General features: G+C 35.7%; 1 protein-coding gene across 1 annotated transcript; it reads left to right on the top strand.

Moving 5' to 3' along the window:
• The first annotated feature begins 2,487 nt into the window (after window positions 1-2,487).
• On the top strand, window positions 2,488-18,109 carry LOC129256428 (wnt inhibitory factor 1-like). The gene is made up of 8 exons (XM_064095936.1): window positions 2,488-2,497; window positions 3,117-3,265; window positions 11,892-11,994; window positions 12,474-12,620; window positions 13,926-14,048; window positions 14,832-14,927; window positions 15,588-15,683; window positions 16,339-18,109. Exons 1-8 carry the CDS (start codon window positions 2,488-2,490, stop codon window positions 16,425-16,427), a joined length of 813 nt encoding a protein of 270 aa, XP_063952006.1. The 3' UTR covers window positions 16,428-18,109.
• Window positions 18,110-20,325: the final 2,216 nt, after the last annotated feature.

Genomic DNA, 20,325 nt, shown 5'->3' with positions numbered 1-20,325 from the left:
CTCGAAACGTGAAGCTCACATTTCCAGCAAGCATCGGCATTCAATTCATGCAAAGTGAATTCCAAAAAACCAACCCCTTTCAAGGCGTAAATGTATAAACAGAACTCCTTGTTGCAAGGTGGAGGTATTTATATTTAATGTATAATCATTATCACCCTGTATCATCAACATCAGCAATAAATAGTATTATTTTCAATACTATAAACTCTAGTTATTTTCCTTTAAAAAACTGTAAGAAATCCATACAATCACATGTCATAATGCTAAGCCACATCCGCTACTTTTCAAGTGACTGATTCAACAATAATATCATGCCCGTCGCAGTCTGTAGATGTTCATTTAAAAACTGAGTAGACGTATGCATATCTAGTATAAGCTCTTCCACTACCGGTCTATCCACATAATTGTTAGACCGAGAACACAGCTCATGCTGGCCAATATCCAGAAAAAGTCACAAAGGTCAAATACTACTTTTATAGGCCTAACTGAACCAGCTGATTTATCCCCAAAACAGACATGTAAAACCGCGTCTACTGTAAGTAGATCTAACGTTGGACCTAGCCTAATTTCCTCTGTGGTGTCACCATTAAATTGTAGTCCGAGTACCTGTTCTAGTAGTAGACCACTTGTAAATTTATAACAAAGACAAAGTGACATTTCTCACTCAGTTATTTATCAGTACCGAAAAAATTCGAACTTTTTGCCAATCACTAGTAGACCCTCTACTATTCTCACCATTTTTGCCAAAAACGGCGGCTTAAAATTAATCATGGTCTTAAATACATTTTAGCCTAGCCCATCACTAGGCCTAGAATAAGCTGTAATGCTAGAACCAATTTCATATCGGCCTCTATAGACTTCATTTTTCTTTGATTTTCCATCGTAAATATACATCGATTCTGGCCGAAGTTTTAGAACCTCAATGTAGGCATATACTGAGGAGACTAACCCCAATTTCCAAACCACCGGCTGTGAAAATGTATTTACATCCATATTAATCACAGCCATGAACTAGGGCCTACACCTAATACGATACGGTAATTAACGTTAATAAAATTGTTGAACTCATTTTAAAAATCACCATGACACACCTAGTGACCTAGTTCAGACACTAAAACAAGTCGTCAATTAGGAACAGGCCTAGGCCCGTGTTTGAATTATGACGATAACCCCTCCCTTTTCCATCATGATCGTATAAACCGCTTGGACCAAATTTTAAAATTAATTCCAGGCCAAGTCCAAGCTATGTCTTATTATGGCTTGACATATGACCTACATTCAAATCTAAACCCCAATTGTGTTAACAAGCCAAATAGCCCCCCCCCCCCCCCCCATCGAACCATGTTTGCCTGACTACCTTAACTAGTCTTATGCCTGGCCTATGGTTGGTAATAGGATCTTCGCGTTCTAACGTGAAAACCGGGGGGGGGGGGGGTTGACGGGCCATGAAATTGAAATGAAAAGGACTCAGAGCCTATTAACTCCTGACCAATAAGAACATGATTTTGTTCGAAATCTAAAGCCAGGCCTAGACAGGCCTACCTGCTCGTTACAAAGCAGGCCTCTTCTACGATTCATTTAAGCCTAACTTCTACTGTAAGTTAGCACTACATCAATAGGCTTAGCGTTAGGCCTAGACCTACTAGGCCTATACTATTTGACACTAAACCGTAGACCTAAATCTAGACTGAGTCTAGCCTAGATCTATTCCTGCTTCGTACTCACCGGATAGGCTAGGTCTTGTAGAGACTGGAACTTGTGAATTGTCTGGTAGTGGTACCGACCACGAGTACCCCGTTCCCCGTTCCGTCTGCCAATCCAGACCGTCGCCTCACCTCCCACAAGCAGACTCGAGAGCTCGGACTCAGCCTCCGGAGTAGGACCTCTGACTTCCGACAAACATTCAATACTCATAGTCATATCATTGGGTGATCATGATGAATCATAGTCGACTGTATCATGGCGTCGCCGACAATGTCTAACTTATGCATGATTTCGTTGCCAATGTTGGCCTAGGCCTAGTCTCTAACCTTGTGCCAGGGCCCGTGCTCAAATGTTTTGTTGGCTGGGTTGGCTGTTGCCAGTCCCAAATCCTGCTCGTTAACGACAAGACTCTCAGACTCAATAAAAATTCCAGGCTTATGAAAAGCCGAATGAACTGAATTCCACCTAGCAGCTTGAGTCACATTCTCATCATTCGTTCCCATCGTTGCTGAAACCAAACAGCTCAAAGTTAGGGCCCAGCCGATCTGCTGACTGCTGTAATCGATACGGTCGCTCCCCGTCGTATTAAACTTGGTTCAAAGTCAAAGCAGACGAGTTATAATTGTTAATGTTAGGCCAGGCAAGAAATAGAGCATCATCAAGTAATTCGGACTGCATTTTCAGCTTCATAAGCGAAATTGTTGTGAGTCCCTATCGATGATGGTTTCAACAAAAAATTCTTGTAGATTTCGTTGTTCTTTGTAGATTACGACGTCTTCAAAAATGCAAGGTCGTAAGAAAAATTACAAGCGAATATTTTGGACGTTCATCTCCGTTGAAAGCCAAGACTAAAATGAAGGATTTTTCGCGCCTTCACACCTAGGCGCGCGCGCCAAAACATGCGCGCTCCTTGCGCCCAGTACAAATTATTATCATTGTGCGCATAAACCAAACAGGCTGACGCTCCATTGTGACGTATCACCTCGTCAACCGCGCCATTCCAAATTACAAATACCTTCATGACCTGGCATTGTTCACCGACTAATAAATCATTTTAAATCGCCGAGTCGTCTTTAAAATACATTATATACTTTGAGATGACAAGTAGGAATAAGTTCTTGTGAATCGATTATTAGCTGAAGTCTGATGTAAAATACACAATGAAGGGAAAAGGCATAAATCATTGTTAAAAGTGTTTGAAACATAAAGTTATCTACTGTTATTTTTCAACATGGATATTATACTCTGTCTAATATTTTTATGAAAACAGAAATACTAAACAAAACATAAGCTGTTTAATATCTATTATTTTACAAAATGTTGATTTCATCTGAAATTTTAAAGCAAACTTGAGTTCGATGACAAAAAGTGATAGCTCTTCTTTGTTTTTTTGTTTTTGTTATCCTTTTTAGGTGTGAATGTTCCTTACTATTTCATAAAAAATGACAACCCTTCGGCACCTTCAGCGAACGCACAACTGAGGCACCTTTCTACGAGATCACGGCTGCAATTATCTCGCACATCACGATATTTAAACATCTCATTTTCAGCTCCTGCTGGTGTAAGTTATAACTTTAATTTCATTTAATTCTTAAGACACAGAAGATAGATGATACAGAAATACACACAACTGTTTATGTATAGGTCCTATTATTTTTAAAAAGTTATATTTTGTATGTTCTGTGGTGAATTTATCAGACCGCCTTAGATGGGGATGATGGGTGACATTACCTATTTAGTGTCCAGGTTTGTCGACTTAAAGGGATAGTCCTGGCGAAAAGGTGTTTATATCTCAATAAGTAGAGTAAAATCCATAAAGCAAAATTAATGCTGAAAATTTGATCGAAATCGGATGACAAATAACAAAGTTATTGAATTTTAAAGACTTGCATTATTCCTGTGAAACATTTCTAGGCATGTCCTTACGAATATTCATTAGGTGGGCTGACGATGTCACATCCCCACTTGTATTATGAAATTAGGTTTATTCAAAATTTGTCTAAGAAGAACTAAAACAATTGAACTGACAACTGATTATGTGCATTAGTTATTTATTGCTGCAACTTATTTCATCATAATGGAGACACATCATATACACATGTATGAAAAAAAATGAAACATTTGTGATTTTATGTAATAACATAAGAAAAAGGATAGTGGGGATGTGACATCATCAGCCCACCTCATGAATATTCATGACGATGTGCATATAAATGTTTTCACAAAATATTGATAAACTTTAAAATTCAATAACTTCGTCTACATATAATTTCTTGGAATTTTTTTTCATGATCCCGCGGTCTCGTGACCCGATTTGCCAGTCCTTTCTAAATTCCTGATGCATTCTCAATTCATATGGAGGAACTGAATGAAATTGCTTGAAGTAACAGAGTTGCTGCTTCTAAGCAATCCAGACCCCTACTTGGAACTGACTCAGACGGGCCGATTGACACCGGTTCGAAACTGATGAGTTATGTCAATCGAATGGTAGCGTTAAAGGTTCTTTTCCAAATATTCAATAAAGATCATGATGATATTATAAGCCATATTGATAAGCGGTATTACCCTATTATTATTGCGAAAAAGTGAGGCATGAATTACATTAGGCCCCGTTTGTCTTTATTGTTTATTTCCTGATCATAAAAATGAAATACTGAAATAAATCATCAAATATGACACCACAACTGTCATTTGGCAATTTGCATGATAGCGGTCTTGGAGAATAGTTCAAATTAGAGTTTCTCTCTTCAAAGACAATCTTCAATGTCAAACTTGAAACCCCCGACCTGGTTTCTAAGCCACTGAGCAAGCAACCTGCAACCATTTGATAACCCCGAGCTGCTCTTCTTGACTTCCACTCTTTCTTATCATAACGGGTGTCAAGACTTACATCCTGAATGCTCGGAGGCTTTACATTATCGTCTTGAAGTGGCATTGATTTGTGTCTGGAGGTGTTTGGTTTTTGCCTTGACATTCAACAGGTTCACAAGGTCAGAGGGAAAGAATCTGCAAGGAGAAAGGAAAATATCTAGGAAGTAAATGAAAGGGTTTTGAAAGGAAAACATTGGATTGGTTGAAATTTCATCCCAGATTCGAAGCTTCATAAAATAACCCCAGGCTTTGGCATATCATAAGTTATATACCTTGGTGTACGGCACTAAAAGCCGTCGATAAAGGAGTTCGTTTGCAATGGTGTGCATGAAGAATTTTTGAAATGTAGGACTGTGGACCACAAAAGAGCATGGGCGAAGAGAGACCCAAAAAAAAGTCCTGCCTCGTCTAGGGAGGGGGGGGGGGGCAAGGCGACCTAATCTTGTCTCGGACGTATTTTTTTTTTCAATTTTGTATAATTGTTGTTACTTTTCTATCTTCCCTTTTCTATCTATCTCTCCTCTTCTCCTTCATCGTTTTCCTAATTTTCCATTACAATGAATACTTGATAAGTAATATAGGGAAGCGGTCGCCCCCCCCCCCCCCCATGCCCTAAATAGCGCTACCAACTTACTGCGTCTGCTTTTAAAGTTCGTCCAATAATTTGAAACAATCATAGTCAATCGACAACCAATACTGATCAATAATATCAATGATGATAATTATAACGTTAAGAAATTCATCTCGTATATTATCGCTCAAACAAAATAAGGGGCATAACTGGCATACAGTCAGAATGTGCTAACGTATGGAAATGACTACACTAGACTGCTTGACGTGGAAGTGTGGTAGTCGGACAATTAACTCGCTGTCATCAGTAAGACCTATCATCGCTCATCAAGTTCACATAGCCCTGACGGATGATCGAAAAGTTCACAGCTCCCTTCCTTAATCAAGTGCACTTGTGCACTTGTATCCATCTTTTTGTTGTATTTCAACATGCCAACCTGTCCCATCCTGTTCTTGTGTACTTGGTGGTGATGATTGTTTTACTCGATTACTAAGGAAGCATAAATGCTTGTAAGCAAGCTACCAGAGGACCGAAGGATTAAGGTCCTCTCCGAGGGACCTGGTAATGAGGATGCCTTGCCAATAGTACATGCAACGGGCACTGGCTCATTAAGTATCCCTAACAACGCTGCACTCCTTCTTCAGTTAACGATTAATAAAAAACAACCCTATCCCCTCCCATGATATAAAGAAAGATCAGTTATTTTGCTTTTCTCATCACAGACTCCAAAACGATCTGATCATTAGTATGGCCTCAATAAATGCAAAGTGAACAGAAAACAAATCATACTTTTATTGTACGAATGCATGACTAGTCATGGCGGTAAGAATTGGCTCACCTTAACTCGAGTGATATAACAGAAATCCCCCATTATTATCGTTACATTCTCACTCTATGGATGTATCAATACAGATAAGCATATTTTTGTAATTTTCCCCTTAATCAATTAATGTCAAAATATTTTAATCAATAAAGTGTTCAATTTTAGACATACTAGCTTGAAGCTCCCGAATATGGTAGCTCGGATCGCTGTCTCATTATTGATGACTTTATCCAATTTCCCGTGGCACTTCTTTCCATGAAGATATTCTCAGCGTCTACTCGGTCATGGCGATTTATCTTCTGCATTCAGGGGAAGGGTTTCTTGATTCAAACATCATTTTCTCACCTGATGAAAGGCAGAAGTTCCTATCTATCACCACGTTCATGATGAAGCAAGTAGTGGGAGTCTATCCGCAGACCAAACCCCTTCATTAGGAGTGCGAAACCTCCGTGACCCGACGCTTAATACTCCGTCAAATCCACTGTCAAGGTGAAATTTGAAGAAGACAGGCAAATGTGTGAGTGAAATATGGCAACAGATATCCCACCGAGTCAGACGAGCACGAAGCGATATTCTGCAAACCATGCTAGAATACATTCATCAATAGGTATTGTACAGTTTTCAGAAATGTAAAGGTTTGAAAAAAAAAGATAAATGAAGGAGGTATTCCAGTTGTCTTTATACCAGACTGGCCCATTGTTCGGACAAAACGGCGCGGCGATATCAAGAATTTGCGGGTATTATTTCATAAATTGTTTAAAATTAAAGTCAGATAATATTACAAAGCACAAACCTTCAAAGTTATTTTGTAGTATTTGATGATTATGTAGGAGACTGAGAGGATTATGTTTATTATATGCATTAGTGTCCAGACATCGGATCCATATGACTGAATGTGTTGGGTTTCCTGACATAAGATTACGTCAGTGACTGGTATTGCCATGATTGCGTTTAACGTAACGCGTTTAGTGTATTGTTGATTGTTTCATATTGACCATTATGAATGACAAGTGTACCGATTTGGAAATATTAATAGTGGAAGGTTAATATCTATTTTAGGGTTTTAGTGATATTGACAGTGTTTCTCTGTACCCCCATTACAGAGTACCGAAATGACAAATTTCACAGTATTTTTTTACTGCATAGCAATGGTTCCAAACAAGGAAACCTTGTGCAAAGCATGTATCAGATAGTGATATATGAGGATTGGTATTTAGCAACCATCGCAATCTGAGACAGTCTTTTATGCTATTGATGCCAATGGGATGAGTGACTGTGACGTCATGTGTACTCTTTAATGGCTTTCACGACTGCGTTTCAAACTCCATTTTTAGCCTAACGAGAAACATGAATCGGAAGACCATCGATGTGTCTTTATCGCAATGATTCAGGTTTATACGAATCACATATGAGTAACATCAATAACCGTATACCTTTAATATGGTTGGCATAATTATGGCGTTTGTAACGTTCCTGCACGTGCTTTAAAAAATAGGGTTACATCAATTACTAACAGCGATTCATATAGTGAAATTCGCATTAGTGTGCTCTTTTTTTTTTTAAGATTAGCGAAGAAAAAATGAGGTAATTATAACATCATAATGTTATACTTCTACGTGCAGGTCACGAAGTTCATGAAATTTGAAAGCCTGCATGTACAAATCTAAGAAAAGAAAATATTGCCTGTCAATTTTTTTAGTGGTTTGCGAATGTAGCGGAGTGAAGACAAAGCAGAATCATATTTTCTGATAACAAGGCATTTATGATTACTTATGATGACTCTACGGGGAGTCCCGTATAATTGGAAATCATTCTTGAACTAAGGTCGGAGGAGAGGTTAAATACATTGCTGATCGAGACCATTGTCTATATTCACGATATTTGACTGAATAAAACAGACCATCTTGATTATGATACCCAGACAGTTTGGGACAGAATGGCGATGGAGGGGAGGGTGAGGAGGGGGGTCTTTTTTTATAACGACATATTCCTCTTGTATTCTCTGTTTCTGTGGTTATTAATTCTCAAGCTTGTTGTCTCCTTTTTTATCGCCCCCTTCTCCCCCCCCCCCCCCCTCTCTCTCTCTCTCTCCCTCTCAATCCCTCTCTCTGTATTCTTTCCTGTTTGTCTCTCCACTTCTCTCTCCCAATCAACGATCACATACCTTTCAATACCATTTCATATCGCCGACAATAAATCTAATTTCTTCAGGATAATTTTACCTCCGTTAACACGGTAAATCAATTTGCACAAACATTACACACACACACATTCAATTTCCTTTGGAAACGATGTTTTGAAAATGATCCTACAATGTTATGGGTTAAAGCAAGAGCAGAACAGCATCCTGAGGACCGTTTCATCAACATTTTTGTCCGACAAGTTGTCAGATCTGACATCTTTCCTTGATTCTGATTGGCTGAGAGGCACTGTTACTATAGTAACTGTCGGATAAAATGGGACTTGTCAGATAAAACGTCCGACAAGTCCTTTCATGAAACGCTCCCCAGAATATGAATCAAAACGGTCCAGCTAATTTCTTTTATGAGGCCTTCTTGATTGACTTGTTACTTATACTTATAAACCATTCACCATACCCTGGAAGCACTCAATTTATATTTCATCAAACTAATATGGGCCTGCCCCTGATTTATATGTTCCTCATGTGTTCAACTAAAATCTATATTACAGAGGGAGCGGAGGGGGGGTGGTCTTTCAGTCATGGGGCGGTCAGAGTGAGAAAATAATGTAGTAATAGGGCATGAGAGGTGGGAGGACATTGATCTCCATCTTTTATACTCCACTCACTCTTAATAGTGTTCATCTGTACTTGTCTTATACAACCAACGTCTTCCACACATTCCCTGTTCGATAGGGTGTTTTTTACAACTCTATATAGAATGGATTGATCTACGAATAACACAAAAGTAAGAAGTTCCCCTTAAATCATACTGACGCAACTTTTTAATTGGAATGTTTTGAGCAATGTATAAGCTGAAAGAAGTGTTCCATGTGACATCCAGCAGAAAGAAATTTTGATTATCGTGACTTTTAAATGACTCCTGTGGCTTTTGACAAAATATAACATTGTTTTTAAATTTTGCTCAATCATGCATGATCAAACTAATCAATTTCATTTTAGCATATAAAAGATTAGTCAATAAGGATTAGAAAACTCTGGAAAAAAATATGAAGGGGTTATCCTTTATTTGTTTTCTCATGGCGATCAAAAACATAAAGAAGCCAGACTCTGAACGCAGTCCCACACTGACTCGATCAGGCTTTAGTAGGGAGGTTTATTTATTTGATTTTATTCAATTTTATTTAGTTGATTTATTTTGACGATTGCTGCACCCCCCCTCTCCTTATGTACATATACCTATACTTAAATAACAAATTTATGTTATTTGTTCGGTATAACGGAACAGTACCAGTGGGGTATTTAGGTCGTCAATAATAAGTAATAACATGTTATTTATATTCATAACAGAATTCTGTGATTGACAATATCCACATCTCCCATCATATTCACAGCCTGCGTTCAAACAACATCGCCTTTTTACCTGCCAATTTTCTCCTAAAAATACACCCACGAACTTGACAATCAAATCTGCTCTTGTTAAGTAGAGAAATGTTTCGGTATGCTAACGATTCTGACAGCTAGAGCTTGTCGTGCTAACACGGTCGGTCGCACAATAACTTGATGTGATTGATATGTAGTCGTATATCTGTACATGGATATAAGCTGCTTTTTCGTATACATTGCGTTGTCGTGTTTTATTTTTATTGCTGTTGATTATTATTATAATTGTTAAAATCATTGATATATTTTTGTTAATGTTTTTTTATTATATTGATTCAATAAAACACATTAAAAAATTTACAAAAAATAAAAAAAAATTGATGTGATTGATTAGTGGTGAGAAGTCATGACACAATAATGTTCATGAATAAATAATATTTATTTCTTAAGCCCACTCTCGGTCAGGGGTGAAAAATAGAAATGTGAACCTTTATTGACGCCTCCCCGATGCCTCCCGGTACAAATTATATGAAATATCATGTATAGGGTTCATCATAGTTCAAATACAACTATATTTGTGTTTGGTTGAACTGTGTTTATCTATTCGTTCATGTTCGCTGACAAAAAAAAACACTTTTACGAAATAAAGAGCATATACACGTATACGCCTAAAAACACTATTTTTTTTTAACCAATCAACCTTTGTTACAGTTTGCACAATAAGATATCCATGTGAAAATGTGGAAATCTTGAAAATGTGGCTTGTACGTTAATTGTTTAAGAACCTTTCTTAGCCTACTGTTGGTATAGAAATTAAATATTTCTAAACTTTTGGCGAATCATATTGATACGTTTTAATTTCTCGGAAATGCAATGCAATCAATGCAATAATTATAAATGCTCCTGCCTTGTCCCCCCTTCATGTCAATGGATCTCTTGATGAACGTACGGAAGGCATTTATATTGCTCACATCTGTAAGCAGCTCATTTTGACATGAAACATTCTTAGTCAGACAAAAATTGAATGTCCAGATTAGATAAGTATGTTAATATTTTGACAAGTAAGTAGAACGCCTGATAACGCAGACGGTCACAGCTTTCTTGTGAACTTGACGCATGGAAGCGTCTCATTTCCCGCGCAAACTGTCGTCTGCTAGCTGTTTCCTCTGCTACGTATCGAATATATCGTCTGCTTCAGGAGGGCGTTAAGGTCATGGCATTCCAGCCAAAAGCACTTTGAGAATTAAAAGATAGAACGAAGGAAGGGGAAATTCGTTCAGGCTTACGTTATATTGTCAAAACGAGGTTTTAATTGGTTTTGTTGACTGATGAATTTCCTTTGGGAGCAGATTTCAGATTTATAATCGTATTCGTTATTTCCGAGCTATTCATATCTGGAAATACTCAAAAAGACATTATCAATTTCTTATCACAAGTTGTCTTCATATGCAAATCATAGTATATGTTCATGCACTGCCCCTCCCTCTTTCCATATCCGAACTTTTCGCATTTACTGTATACGGGAAAAACGCTCTACAACGCACCAATTCCTTTGAAAATACAAATAAAATCACAATGGAGAGGCTTTTGTCGAAAGTTGGGACAGCATCGGAATATCTTGACTCTGGACAACGACATATTTGCAATTGTTCGTCCGGTGCAAATCTTCGGATGATCTGCTGTCCCAGTCCACCAACTTTCACAAAAGCCTCTCAGCTCTCCATTGTGATTTTTAATTGCATTTTCAAAGAAATCGATGTGTTGTTGAGAGTTTCCCCGTATAAATACTTTACAATCTCACAGATTATAAATCACAATGGTTTTTTTTATTACCGGTAATGTGATATTTCTGTCAAGTATAACGACGACATAATCTTATTTATCGTATTGACTTAATTTACTTGACGATACTGTTTCTTTCTTTCTTTGTTTGTTTTCATGTTGTAGGATCTTTCTTAATAAATAAAATGTATAATGATTATGAAGAAGGGAATAATTACATTTAGCACCTTCAGAACAGCTCTGCAGAGTAAATCTACCCACTTTATAAGTTGCATTATTATATTTTGATTGCAAATGATAACAAACCATTAATCTATTACCACATGAACAAACGAGAAATTTCCGTATCATGCAAAATGTTGAGAGAAAAAAAATCAATATAGAGTCAACAATAGAGCTGACATGGCTGACTTGAAATATTATTTTTTAGAGTATTGTTTTGCATCGCTTTTTAGCAATTATGGATTTGTTAAACTTATCTCATGGAATCGTTAATCTCCAATAACGACTTTAAGTCGACCGTAGTGATATTTGTTTTAGCCATTATCATTCGTAATTATTCAATGCTATTCTCGTCACCATTATTATCATTCAGTTTCTTTAATTTCCATTTACAGTATCATTATTCAATTGAGGATGTTACGACGAGTAATCCAAACCTTGTAGGCTATCCTATCTTCGGTATACCAACCAAAGGAAAAGTGCCGTCTAGAAAGACAGGTATAGACCTTCCATCATCAGATCATTTAATTGTTGCTACTTTTATGCAGTTTTTGACAATTTATTTCAAGAAATTCAAATTGAAGTGCAAAATCATGGAACATTTGTGGGTAATTATTAAATGTATGTAATAGGCTTTTTTCTTCTCGTTTTGTAAATAACAATAAAATGGAGTGTTGATGGGATGGAATTATTATAACTATTGACAACGTTTAACTTCGTTATTACTATTCCGTAATGGAAAAATGTATCCCTAAAATATGAAAATACTGAATTTTCACTTGAAGATAAAAAGGTTCCATTTTTATAATTCGTAGTTAAAAATCGTATTGGTGTGTTTAAATTAGTTAACGTTGTGTGACAAAAATGTTACTTCATGATTTACAGTTGTATACTATTTAATTCTAAAAAATGATTTAGACTTCTGGAATAAAGCTAAATTGAAATTTGGTTAATGATTCCTGTCCATCCTATTTTAGCATTTAGTGTTGAGTTTCGATGCACTGGGAAAGAAGCAGGTACAGCCCTTGTCAGCTTTCGTCTTCGATTTCAGACTGAAAACTACGATGGTCAAGATATCAAAGCATCACCTCTTAACTTTCAGATAGAGAAAGAATGTGAAAAATGTAAGTTGAATTGCTATCAAATCTTCTCTAAATTTATATTCAAGTTTACTCTCAAGTCTCAAGAAGTTATTCCTAATTTTTGTGATTATTTATAGATCAGGCTTATTTTACTTGTGGAATAACCGTTGAAGTTTAAGTTGCAAATCTACTTTGAATCCCCTGAAAATTTGAGTTCATTCCACATTGTAAATGTTGTAATATTTTGGTAGTGGATCATTTGTGTGTGTGTGTGTGTGTGTGTGTGTGTGTGTGTGTGTGTGTGTGTGTGTGTGTGGAGGTGCCGTGGAGGTGCCGTGGAGGTGCCGTGGGCGAGTGGTCTAAGGCGCCTGACTACGCATGAACTGAAGTCCGGGGTTCGATCCTCGGCCGCGTCAGCTATGCCCGTGAGCAAGGCATTTAATCTACATTGCTCTTTTTACCTGCTTTAAAATAAATGGAAATGCTATATGCATTGTTGGTAACTAGGTGTGAACTTGTTTCTTTAAAAAAAAAAAAAAAAAAAAAAAAAAAAAAAAAAGTGTGTGAGGGTGTGTGTGTGTGATGGGGGGGTGTGCGTGGGTGTGTGAGGCTGTTTGTGTGTTGAATTATATTTTAGAACACTTTATTTATGACTCATGCCAAAATAGTACATGATTTTATGTTTGTTATGTTATGAAAAACGGTTTTATATGAATTACATGAACTGATGAATATATGCAGAAGAGAACACTAAATCAATTCAAATCAAGTTAATTAATGTTAAATCCATTGGATTTAAATCTGAATATTAGTCGATTTACCACAATTTAAAGCAGCGATATACCTGGCCGAAGATTTCTTTTCATGAGCGATGGCGTTGGGGGAGGGGATGGTCAATCTGGATGAGAGGTTTTAAATCCTAATTTGAAATTCGAAGTCTTCAACTGCATATCACATATTGACGGCTTGAATGATACTAACATCACTTACTAATATTTATATTAATTATTTGATGTCGTTATTTTCCACTCACATTTTGTTTTTAGCCTCAAATTTTCCTGTTAAAAAAGGACGGGGGGGCGTACCGATCCATCCTATCAATTCAAGCTCAACGTACATCTGTCATGGTCTGCTTGATTACATGTAACAACATCAAGCTTGTAATAGATTGAATTTCCTTCCAGGGACGGAATTATTGGGATCACGTGACACAAAGTTGTCATTATCAATTATAATCTTCAAGCGCAGGGCCTCGTATAGAGCTAAACAGTATTTCGGTGAATAAAGAATCCGTTGATAAATTGGTATTTCAATAATTCCTGCATTCGTTTCCTTTCCTTTTCAAAGACGAGAGCGTGTCGAGATCAATGATTGAGGTCTGTCAGCCACCATGTTCAGACGGGGGCGTGTGCAGTTCAGACGGCAGATGCGATTGTAAGGAGGGCTATTACGGTCTACGATGTTCACAACGTATGTATCTTCAACTGAAACTGACTGAATTTTTTCTTGTTTTCAATTCAATTCCATTCGCATCTATTTCATTCTTGATTTTTTTAAATGTAATCCTTCATAATACAAAATATTAGAAATTATCTAAAGTGAAAATGGAAATGAAATTGTGAAATGCATAAATAAAGCCAAGAGGCAGTTCCCACAAAATTTTAATCCATGTATTTCTATTTTCGTCGAATTTCGTTATTCAGGGACACGGTTTTGAAAGTAGGGAAGGGGGACTGATCATGAAAAACACTATATAAAAATAAGATGCTAATTTTTACGTTTTGTACACGTTTACTAAAAATAAGTGGGGGCTAATCCCCTCAGTACCCCACCTCACCCCACCCCGGTTTCGTGGCCCTTGTAAACTACATGTATGTTTCTCTCCTGATAAATTGAATATGACTAAATTACGTTGTACTATATTTTAAAATTATGAACGCGTAATAGAATCATAATGAATGTTTGTTTAGTTATTAAAAATACGGGGAAATTTCATCCAGAATCATGCACGAAAATGTTGAAAAATTGTTTTCAGAGTGGCTTAAATATGGAAGTTGTACTTTCAGTCAGTTTGATATAATATCATGAAAAGAGAAGAATATTAAAATGAATCATGTAGACCATCGATCTGCCATGTGTCATCTCTGTAGAGAATAAGTCTAAAATTACCACAATTACTGTTGAAAGTATATATATTAAACAGATTTAGGAGTCATCATCGCTTTCTCAAATTCGATTTCCTGCTTCCCACAGCTCTTTGTATTCCGCATTGCTATAACGGTGGCACTTGCATCAAACCAGGAGTCTGCGCATGCCCAGAAGGATTCAGCGGGAAAATCTGTCACTTAGGTAACATGCCAATTCAATTTGTCAAAAACCATTTCCCTTTTCCGGTAGATTAAAATCATTATAAGTATTATATTATCTAGTTGGATTCAAGGAAGATAAATCAATCAATGATCAATCTAATCATACCTAAACAAGAAACTGTATAATCTACTTCAGTCCATTTACTCTTTGAAAAGTAATTTAAAATCATTTGTAAATTTATGCTTAAAATCAAATTAAAAGATCTAAGAAGACCTAAATGCGGGTTGATTAATTCATTATGATAACAATATAGAGGAATAAGAATCATCTACTTATTCAATATCGTTTATTTCCTTTTCTCTTTTTCATACCTTTAAAAAATGTTTAATTTTATTTATTGAAATATATTTATTCAGGATAGCTGTGATCAGAGAAATAGTTATACATCATGGTCATTTACAGTTGAAAAAAAAAAACAATCATCTGAATATGAAAAATACAAATTCATTAAAAAGCAGAGCAGAGGTATATGTCAAAAATGAATACAACAGAACATATAAAAATATTCAAAACGATTCGAACTTTAATTCTGTTCCTACCCCCTTTCCACAGCTCTGTCCCTGAAAATATCATTCTCAAACTGAAATATATTTATGGCAGGTCTATATACTTCTTACTTGTCTCTTTTATTTCTTTAAGCCTCCTGCAGAGATAACTGTTTTAACCACGGCCGTTGCATAGCACCAGGAAAATGCAAGTGTTATCGGAATTGGTTTGGTGACATGTGCCAGTACCGTAAGTAAAATATTCATTTTGTTTAGTTCTAACATAATATTAATGAAATAATTGTCAAGTTGATTCGAGAGAGTTCATATCCTATAAAATCCCTGTTATGTTAAACTACTAACCAATCATTTTCTACTTACGGACCGGGGGTAGTCATTCTATTTTTAAAGGTTCCTCAAACTTTTTGCTCATTATATGCCAATATTTATGAAGCATGTTTTGACTGAAACCTTTTGAAATATGACTATATATGCTTTTCTCGAATCGAAAACATTTGAAAAAGCGTTAACCTTTGAAGGGGGGGGGGGGGCGAACTGACCAAAACTTTGTGTAGTCTCTCATCGAATGTGTGTTATATTAAATAAGTTGTCTCAAAAGTTTTTACTTTGAGATAACCAATAATCAATACTACATAGAATTAGCCAATGGTTTTATTTAAAGGAACTAAATTGTTTACGAGTCAAAAGTCCTCGTTTTGCCACTTGGCAACATAAGTGGTGTTGTATGAATGTATTGAGTGATTCAAGTGGGTCTATATTTCAAGACTACACAGCTTAGAATGGTGGATGATGCTGGTCAGATGTGAGTGGTTGAGGTGGCGCTCTTCAGGCTGCTAGTTCGTTATCTTATAAATTGATTTAAATTTATTTTGATTTATCCACAGCTGTATCAAGAGAGAAATCTCAGCAAGATAAAAGCGGAATTAACATGGAAAAGGTGAAAGAAGGCAACAGTCACTTTTCATCAGAATGAAGTACTCCATTTGAACCCATCTAAAGACATTAGAAAGGACATCCAGAACTGGGATGGACAAATCTGGAGTGGTTAAAATCATATGGAATAGGATGGTCTCTGTATCTGACACCAACTGGCTCTAGTGTCCCTTGAGCACATTTGACACTCTCTTTGATGGATATGGTTGGGTTCTTAAGTCATTGTGTGACCGTGACTCCCCAAGGAATGGCGAATGGATATTGTGCGAGGATGAGCCAAAATGCGTTCACCGACGGGAAACATATCATATAACATCTCCAATGGTTAATATATGACATGTACCTTGGTATGAAGTGCTATGATACATTACCAACATTATCATGGAGGAAAAACGAAAAATTGAATGCACCATCGATGGAATGCTCTGAAATGACGAAATGTTCTGAGGGGAAAACAAGAAGACAAGATGCTTATTTCATCGGGTTAAGAAAATGGTGATGGTATACAATATCCCGGATATCGTGATATCGACTTCGTCAAGACGGATCACATCTTAATAGCATAATCTTTTCCGTTTATTCAGCTATACAGTTACAGACTTTTCATTGAAAAATAAAAGGACAATGATAAACATAAGATTCAATGATTAAATCAGGGACTGAGAACGAATCTGACTATAAGCTAAGAAAAGAAACGAAGTAAAAAATATAATAATAATAAAAAAAAAAAGGATGAGGCTTACCTAAACGAAGTGCCTGATATTTGTTATCAATGAAGTGATTTGTCCGAGAGATTTTAAATGGCAATTGCTGTAATATTTTAATATGATATTTAAAATATTCGTATCTCTATTTGATTGAGAACAAATTTGTCGGTGGAATCACTATAAGCATAATAGGAAAACGTTTCCTGTAACCTCAAACATGAAATTCTGGAGTTCAAGAATTGTTCATCCAATGTCGTGACAAAGTAGCTCAATATCACACACCGAATCCCATTTACTGACGTACTTTATTATAGTCTTGATACGTCGTGATGGAAATAAATAATGTTGAGTATTTTTCATTTTGATCTTCCTTTAAAAACAGGAATTCGCTAAAGCATGTTGTAATTCTGATGCTTTTTTTGGCAAAATGATATTGTTTGAATTATCAAAAGGTCAGTGAAAGATATTGTTTTCAATCTACATGATGGGGATGTTGCATCCTGGGTAAAGAAACAAAAATTATTTTGCAACTTAGTTCTTAGGGTGATGATGTTCAATCTAGCTGTGAAATATTTACTCTATAGTTCAATCAAATCACATATATTGTGAAGTGTGATACACGCTGTTGCTCAGAAAGATGAATAATGTTCGCCGGAATTTTCAGATATTCCATTTCAATAGACTGATTTTCCAGCTCAATTTTAGTTATTTATGAAATGACACATGCTATATTGTTTTTGTGATATCCTGACAATTCAATCTGTGTTGGTGAATAACTGGATCTAATGTGGTCAGACTCTGGATCTAAATCTTATGGAAGTTAGCTCAATGATCTTATGGTTGTGCGAATTATATTTGAACAGCGCCAGCTGTTGATTATACCCAGAATCTGATCAGCAGCTGCAACCCAAGTGGTTTTACCAAACCAATGCTAAAATTTACAAACATCAAATGCACCCTTTGACTTGGTAACTCAAATAAAGCAAATTACAGCAGCGAAAAGCTCAAAAGTACAGATTTCTTGAGCTTTGTTGTCTACATGATGAATGAAATCGTACTTTTACCTTTTACCTGATTAGACGATGTTTTAATGATAAGCTATGATTTGTATAATGTTTAATTTTCTCTGTTACCTATCTCAGTTAAATCAACCAGGAGGGTCGGGACATATTATGCCCAACATATCAGTTTTATTCATTGTCAGTAACAATAATAATCATATTCATTAATCATCATCACCACCACCACCACCACCACCAACATCACCACAGTCACATTTTTTAATGGATAAAAGAGAACAATGTACTGTTTAAAAAAATACTATGGTGAAAAGTGAAGAAAGGAAGAGAGACAAAAAAGAAAAAAGATGAGTATGATTTAGAGAAAGTGGTGAGGAAAGCCAGATAATGAGTGATGAATTGATGAGAGGAGAGTGAAAAATGGAGTGGGGGTAAAAGGGAGGATGGCACTGATTTTTTTTATTGATCAAACTCACGACAGATAGTTTCAAATAAAGCAAAGAAGACTTGATATATTTGAAATAGGTAAATTTTAATGACCGATATAAGTATTTTTATTATACTAAAAAACATCAAAAGATAAACAGTCATTGACTTATTTTCAGTATTTCTTATACCACAAAAGTTAAGTAGTATTTGATTGTATGACTTTGAGTATCATGCTTATGGTATAATCTCGCTTTAAAAAAGAAACCGTGCATATAACATTTATAAGAAACTATCAAATATATCAACGAAAAATTATAAAAATGAATAAATCAAAGAAGATACTAAAAGTAATACAAAAATTCAAATCATAATTTGGTCACACTCAATATTACAAAGGCACTTATGATTTGCGGATGCACTGAAGTGGATAGAAAGTTCGCCCACATATTTTTTTCTATTATTCACAATATCATTTCCCTCAAGAAAATGATATATATTGTACACTATACATAAACATGAATAAATACATCTATAATGAGGCAACTCGTGTAAGGGCAGTATTACTGGTAACATACTGAAATAATCAACAAATGTTATTAAAACCAATATACATTTAGTCAACATGGTTAATAACATTTAGGCCCATGTCGAGTCTTGGTTTAAAGAAAACCTGATTAAAATAAATAAAGGAAATCAAACATGCATATAGGCACTGTATTCAATAAGTTGTAATTTTTATAAACAATATTGCGTAAATTCGCTCTGATCTCATGACGACAGATCCACAATGATTTATCCTACAATATAATTCTTGTTGAGAGAGCAGCCAATATCAGATCTGTGTACTGAATGACATTGAGGAATTTTCCACACAAATTACACATTTTTGGATCAGATCATTCTTCTCCTTTCCACTACATCCCCAATCCACTATGATAAACTAGGAGTCTTTTTATCAATGATTCTTGGAAATTTCCTTTTCTTCCTAAAAAAATTTATATAGATATAGAACTAACGCAAATTAACTATGTCTTATCATCTAAAAGAGCAATGTATTTTCTGGAAATTTCATAGGGTTAAAGGGATGGTCCGGGCTGAACATATTTATATCCTAATACATAGAGTAGAGTTCACTGAGCAAAATGCTGAAAATTTCATCAAAATCGGACAACAAATAATAAAGTTATTGAAGTTTAACGTTTAGCAATATTTTGTGAAAACAGTCGTCATGAATATTCATTAGGTAGGCTGATGATGTCACATCCCCACTTTCCGTTTTCTTATGTTATTACATAAAATCATAATTTTTTCATTATTTCATACTTATGTGAATAATATGTCTCCCTTATAATGAAATAAGTTGCAGCAATAATATCTAATGCACTAAATCATTTGTCAATCCAATTTTTCTAGTTCTTGGAGGAAAAAAATTGAATAAACCTAAAAGTGGAGATGTGACATCATCAGCCCACCTAATGAATATTCATGACAATTGTTTTCACAAAATATTGCTAAACTTTAAAATTCAATAACTTTGTTATTTGTTATCCGATTTTGATGACATTTTCGGCATTTTGCTCAGTGAATTCTACTCTATGTATTAACATATATATTTTTTTCAGCCCGGACCATCCCTTTAAGTAGACTCTCCACCATTTTACATCCATATTGCAACCTTTTCTTCTTTATCCAAACATTGTTTGAACCTTGTGTTGTCACCACTAAACCACATATGAGTTCATGTGTGGTTTATCTAAGGGAATTCCAAAATTTGATATTTTTT

The sequence above is a fragment of the Lytechinus pictus genome, chromosome 3 (assembly GCF_037042905.1).
Source record: "Lytechinus pictus isolate F3 Inbred chromosome 3, Lp3.0, whole genome shotgun sequence".
NCBI lineage: Eukaryota > Metazoa > Echinodermata > Echinoidea > Temnopleuroida > Toxopneustidae > Lytechinus > Lytechinus pictus.
The sequence above is the reverse complement of the archived record's forward strand: the minus strand, read 5'-3'. Positions and strand labels throughout refer to the sequence as shown.

Coding starts and splice junctions, on each gene's coding strand:
- LOC129256428 (XM_064095936.1), top strand. Junction 3,266..11,891: donor CATTTTCAGCTCCTGCTGGT/GTAAGTTATAAC, acceptor TTCCATTTACAG/TATCATTATTCAATTGAGGA. Junction 14,928..15,587: donor CGGGAAAATCTGTCACTTAG/GTAACATGCCAA, acceptor TATTTCTTTAAG/CCTCCTGCAGAGATAACTGT.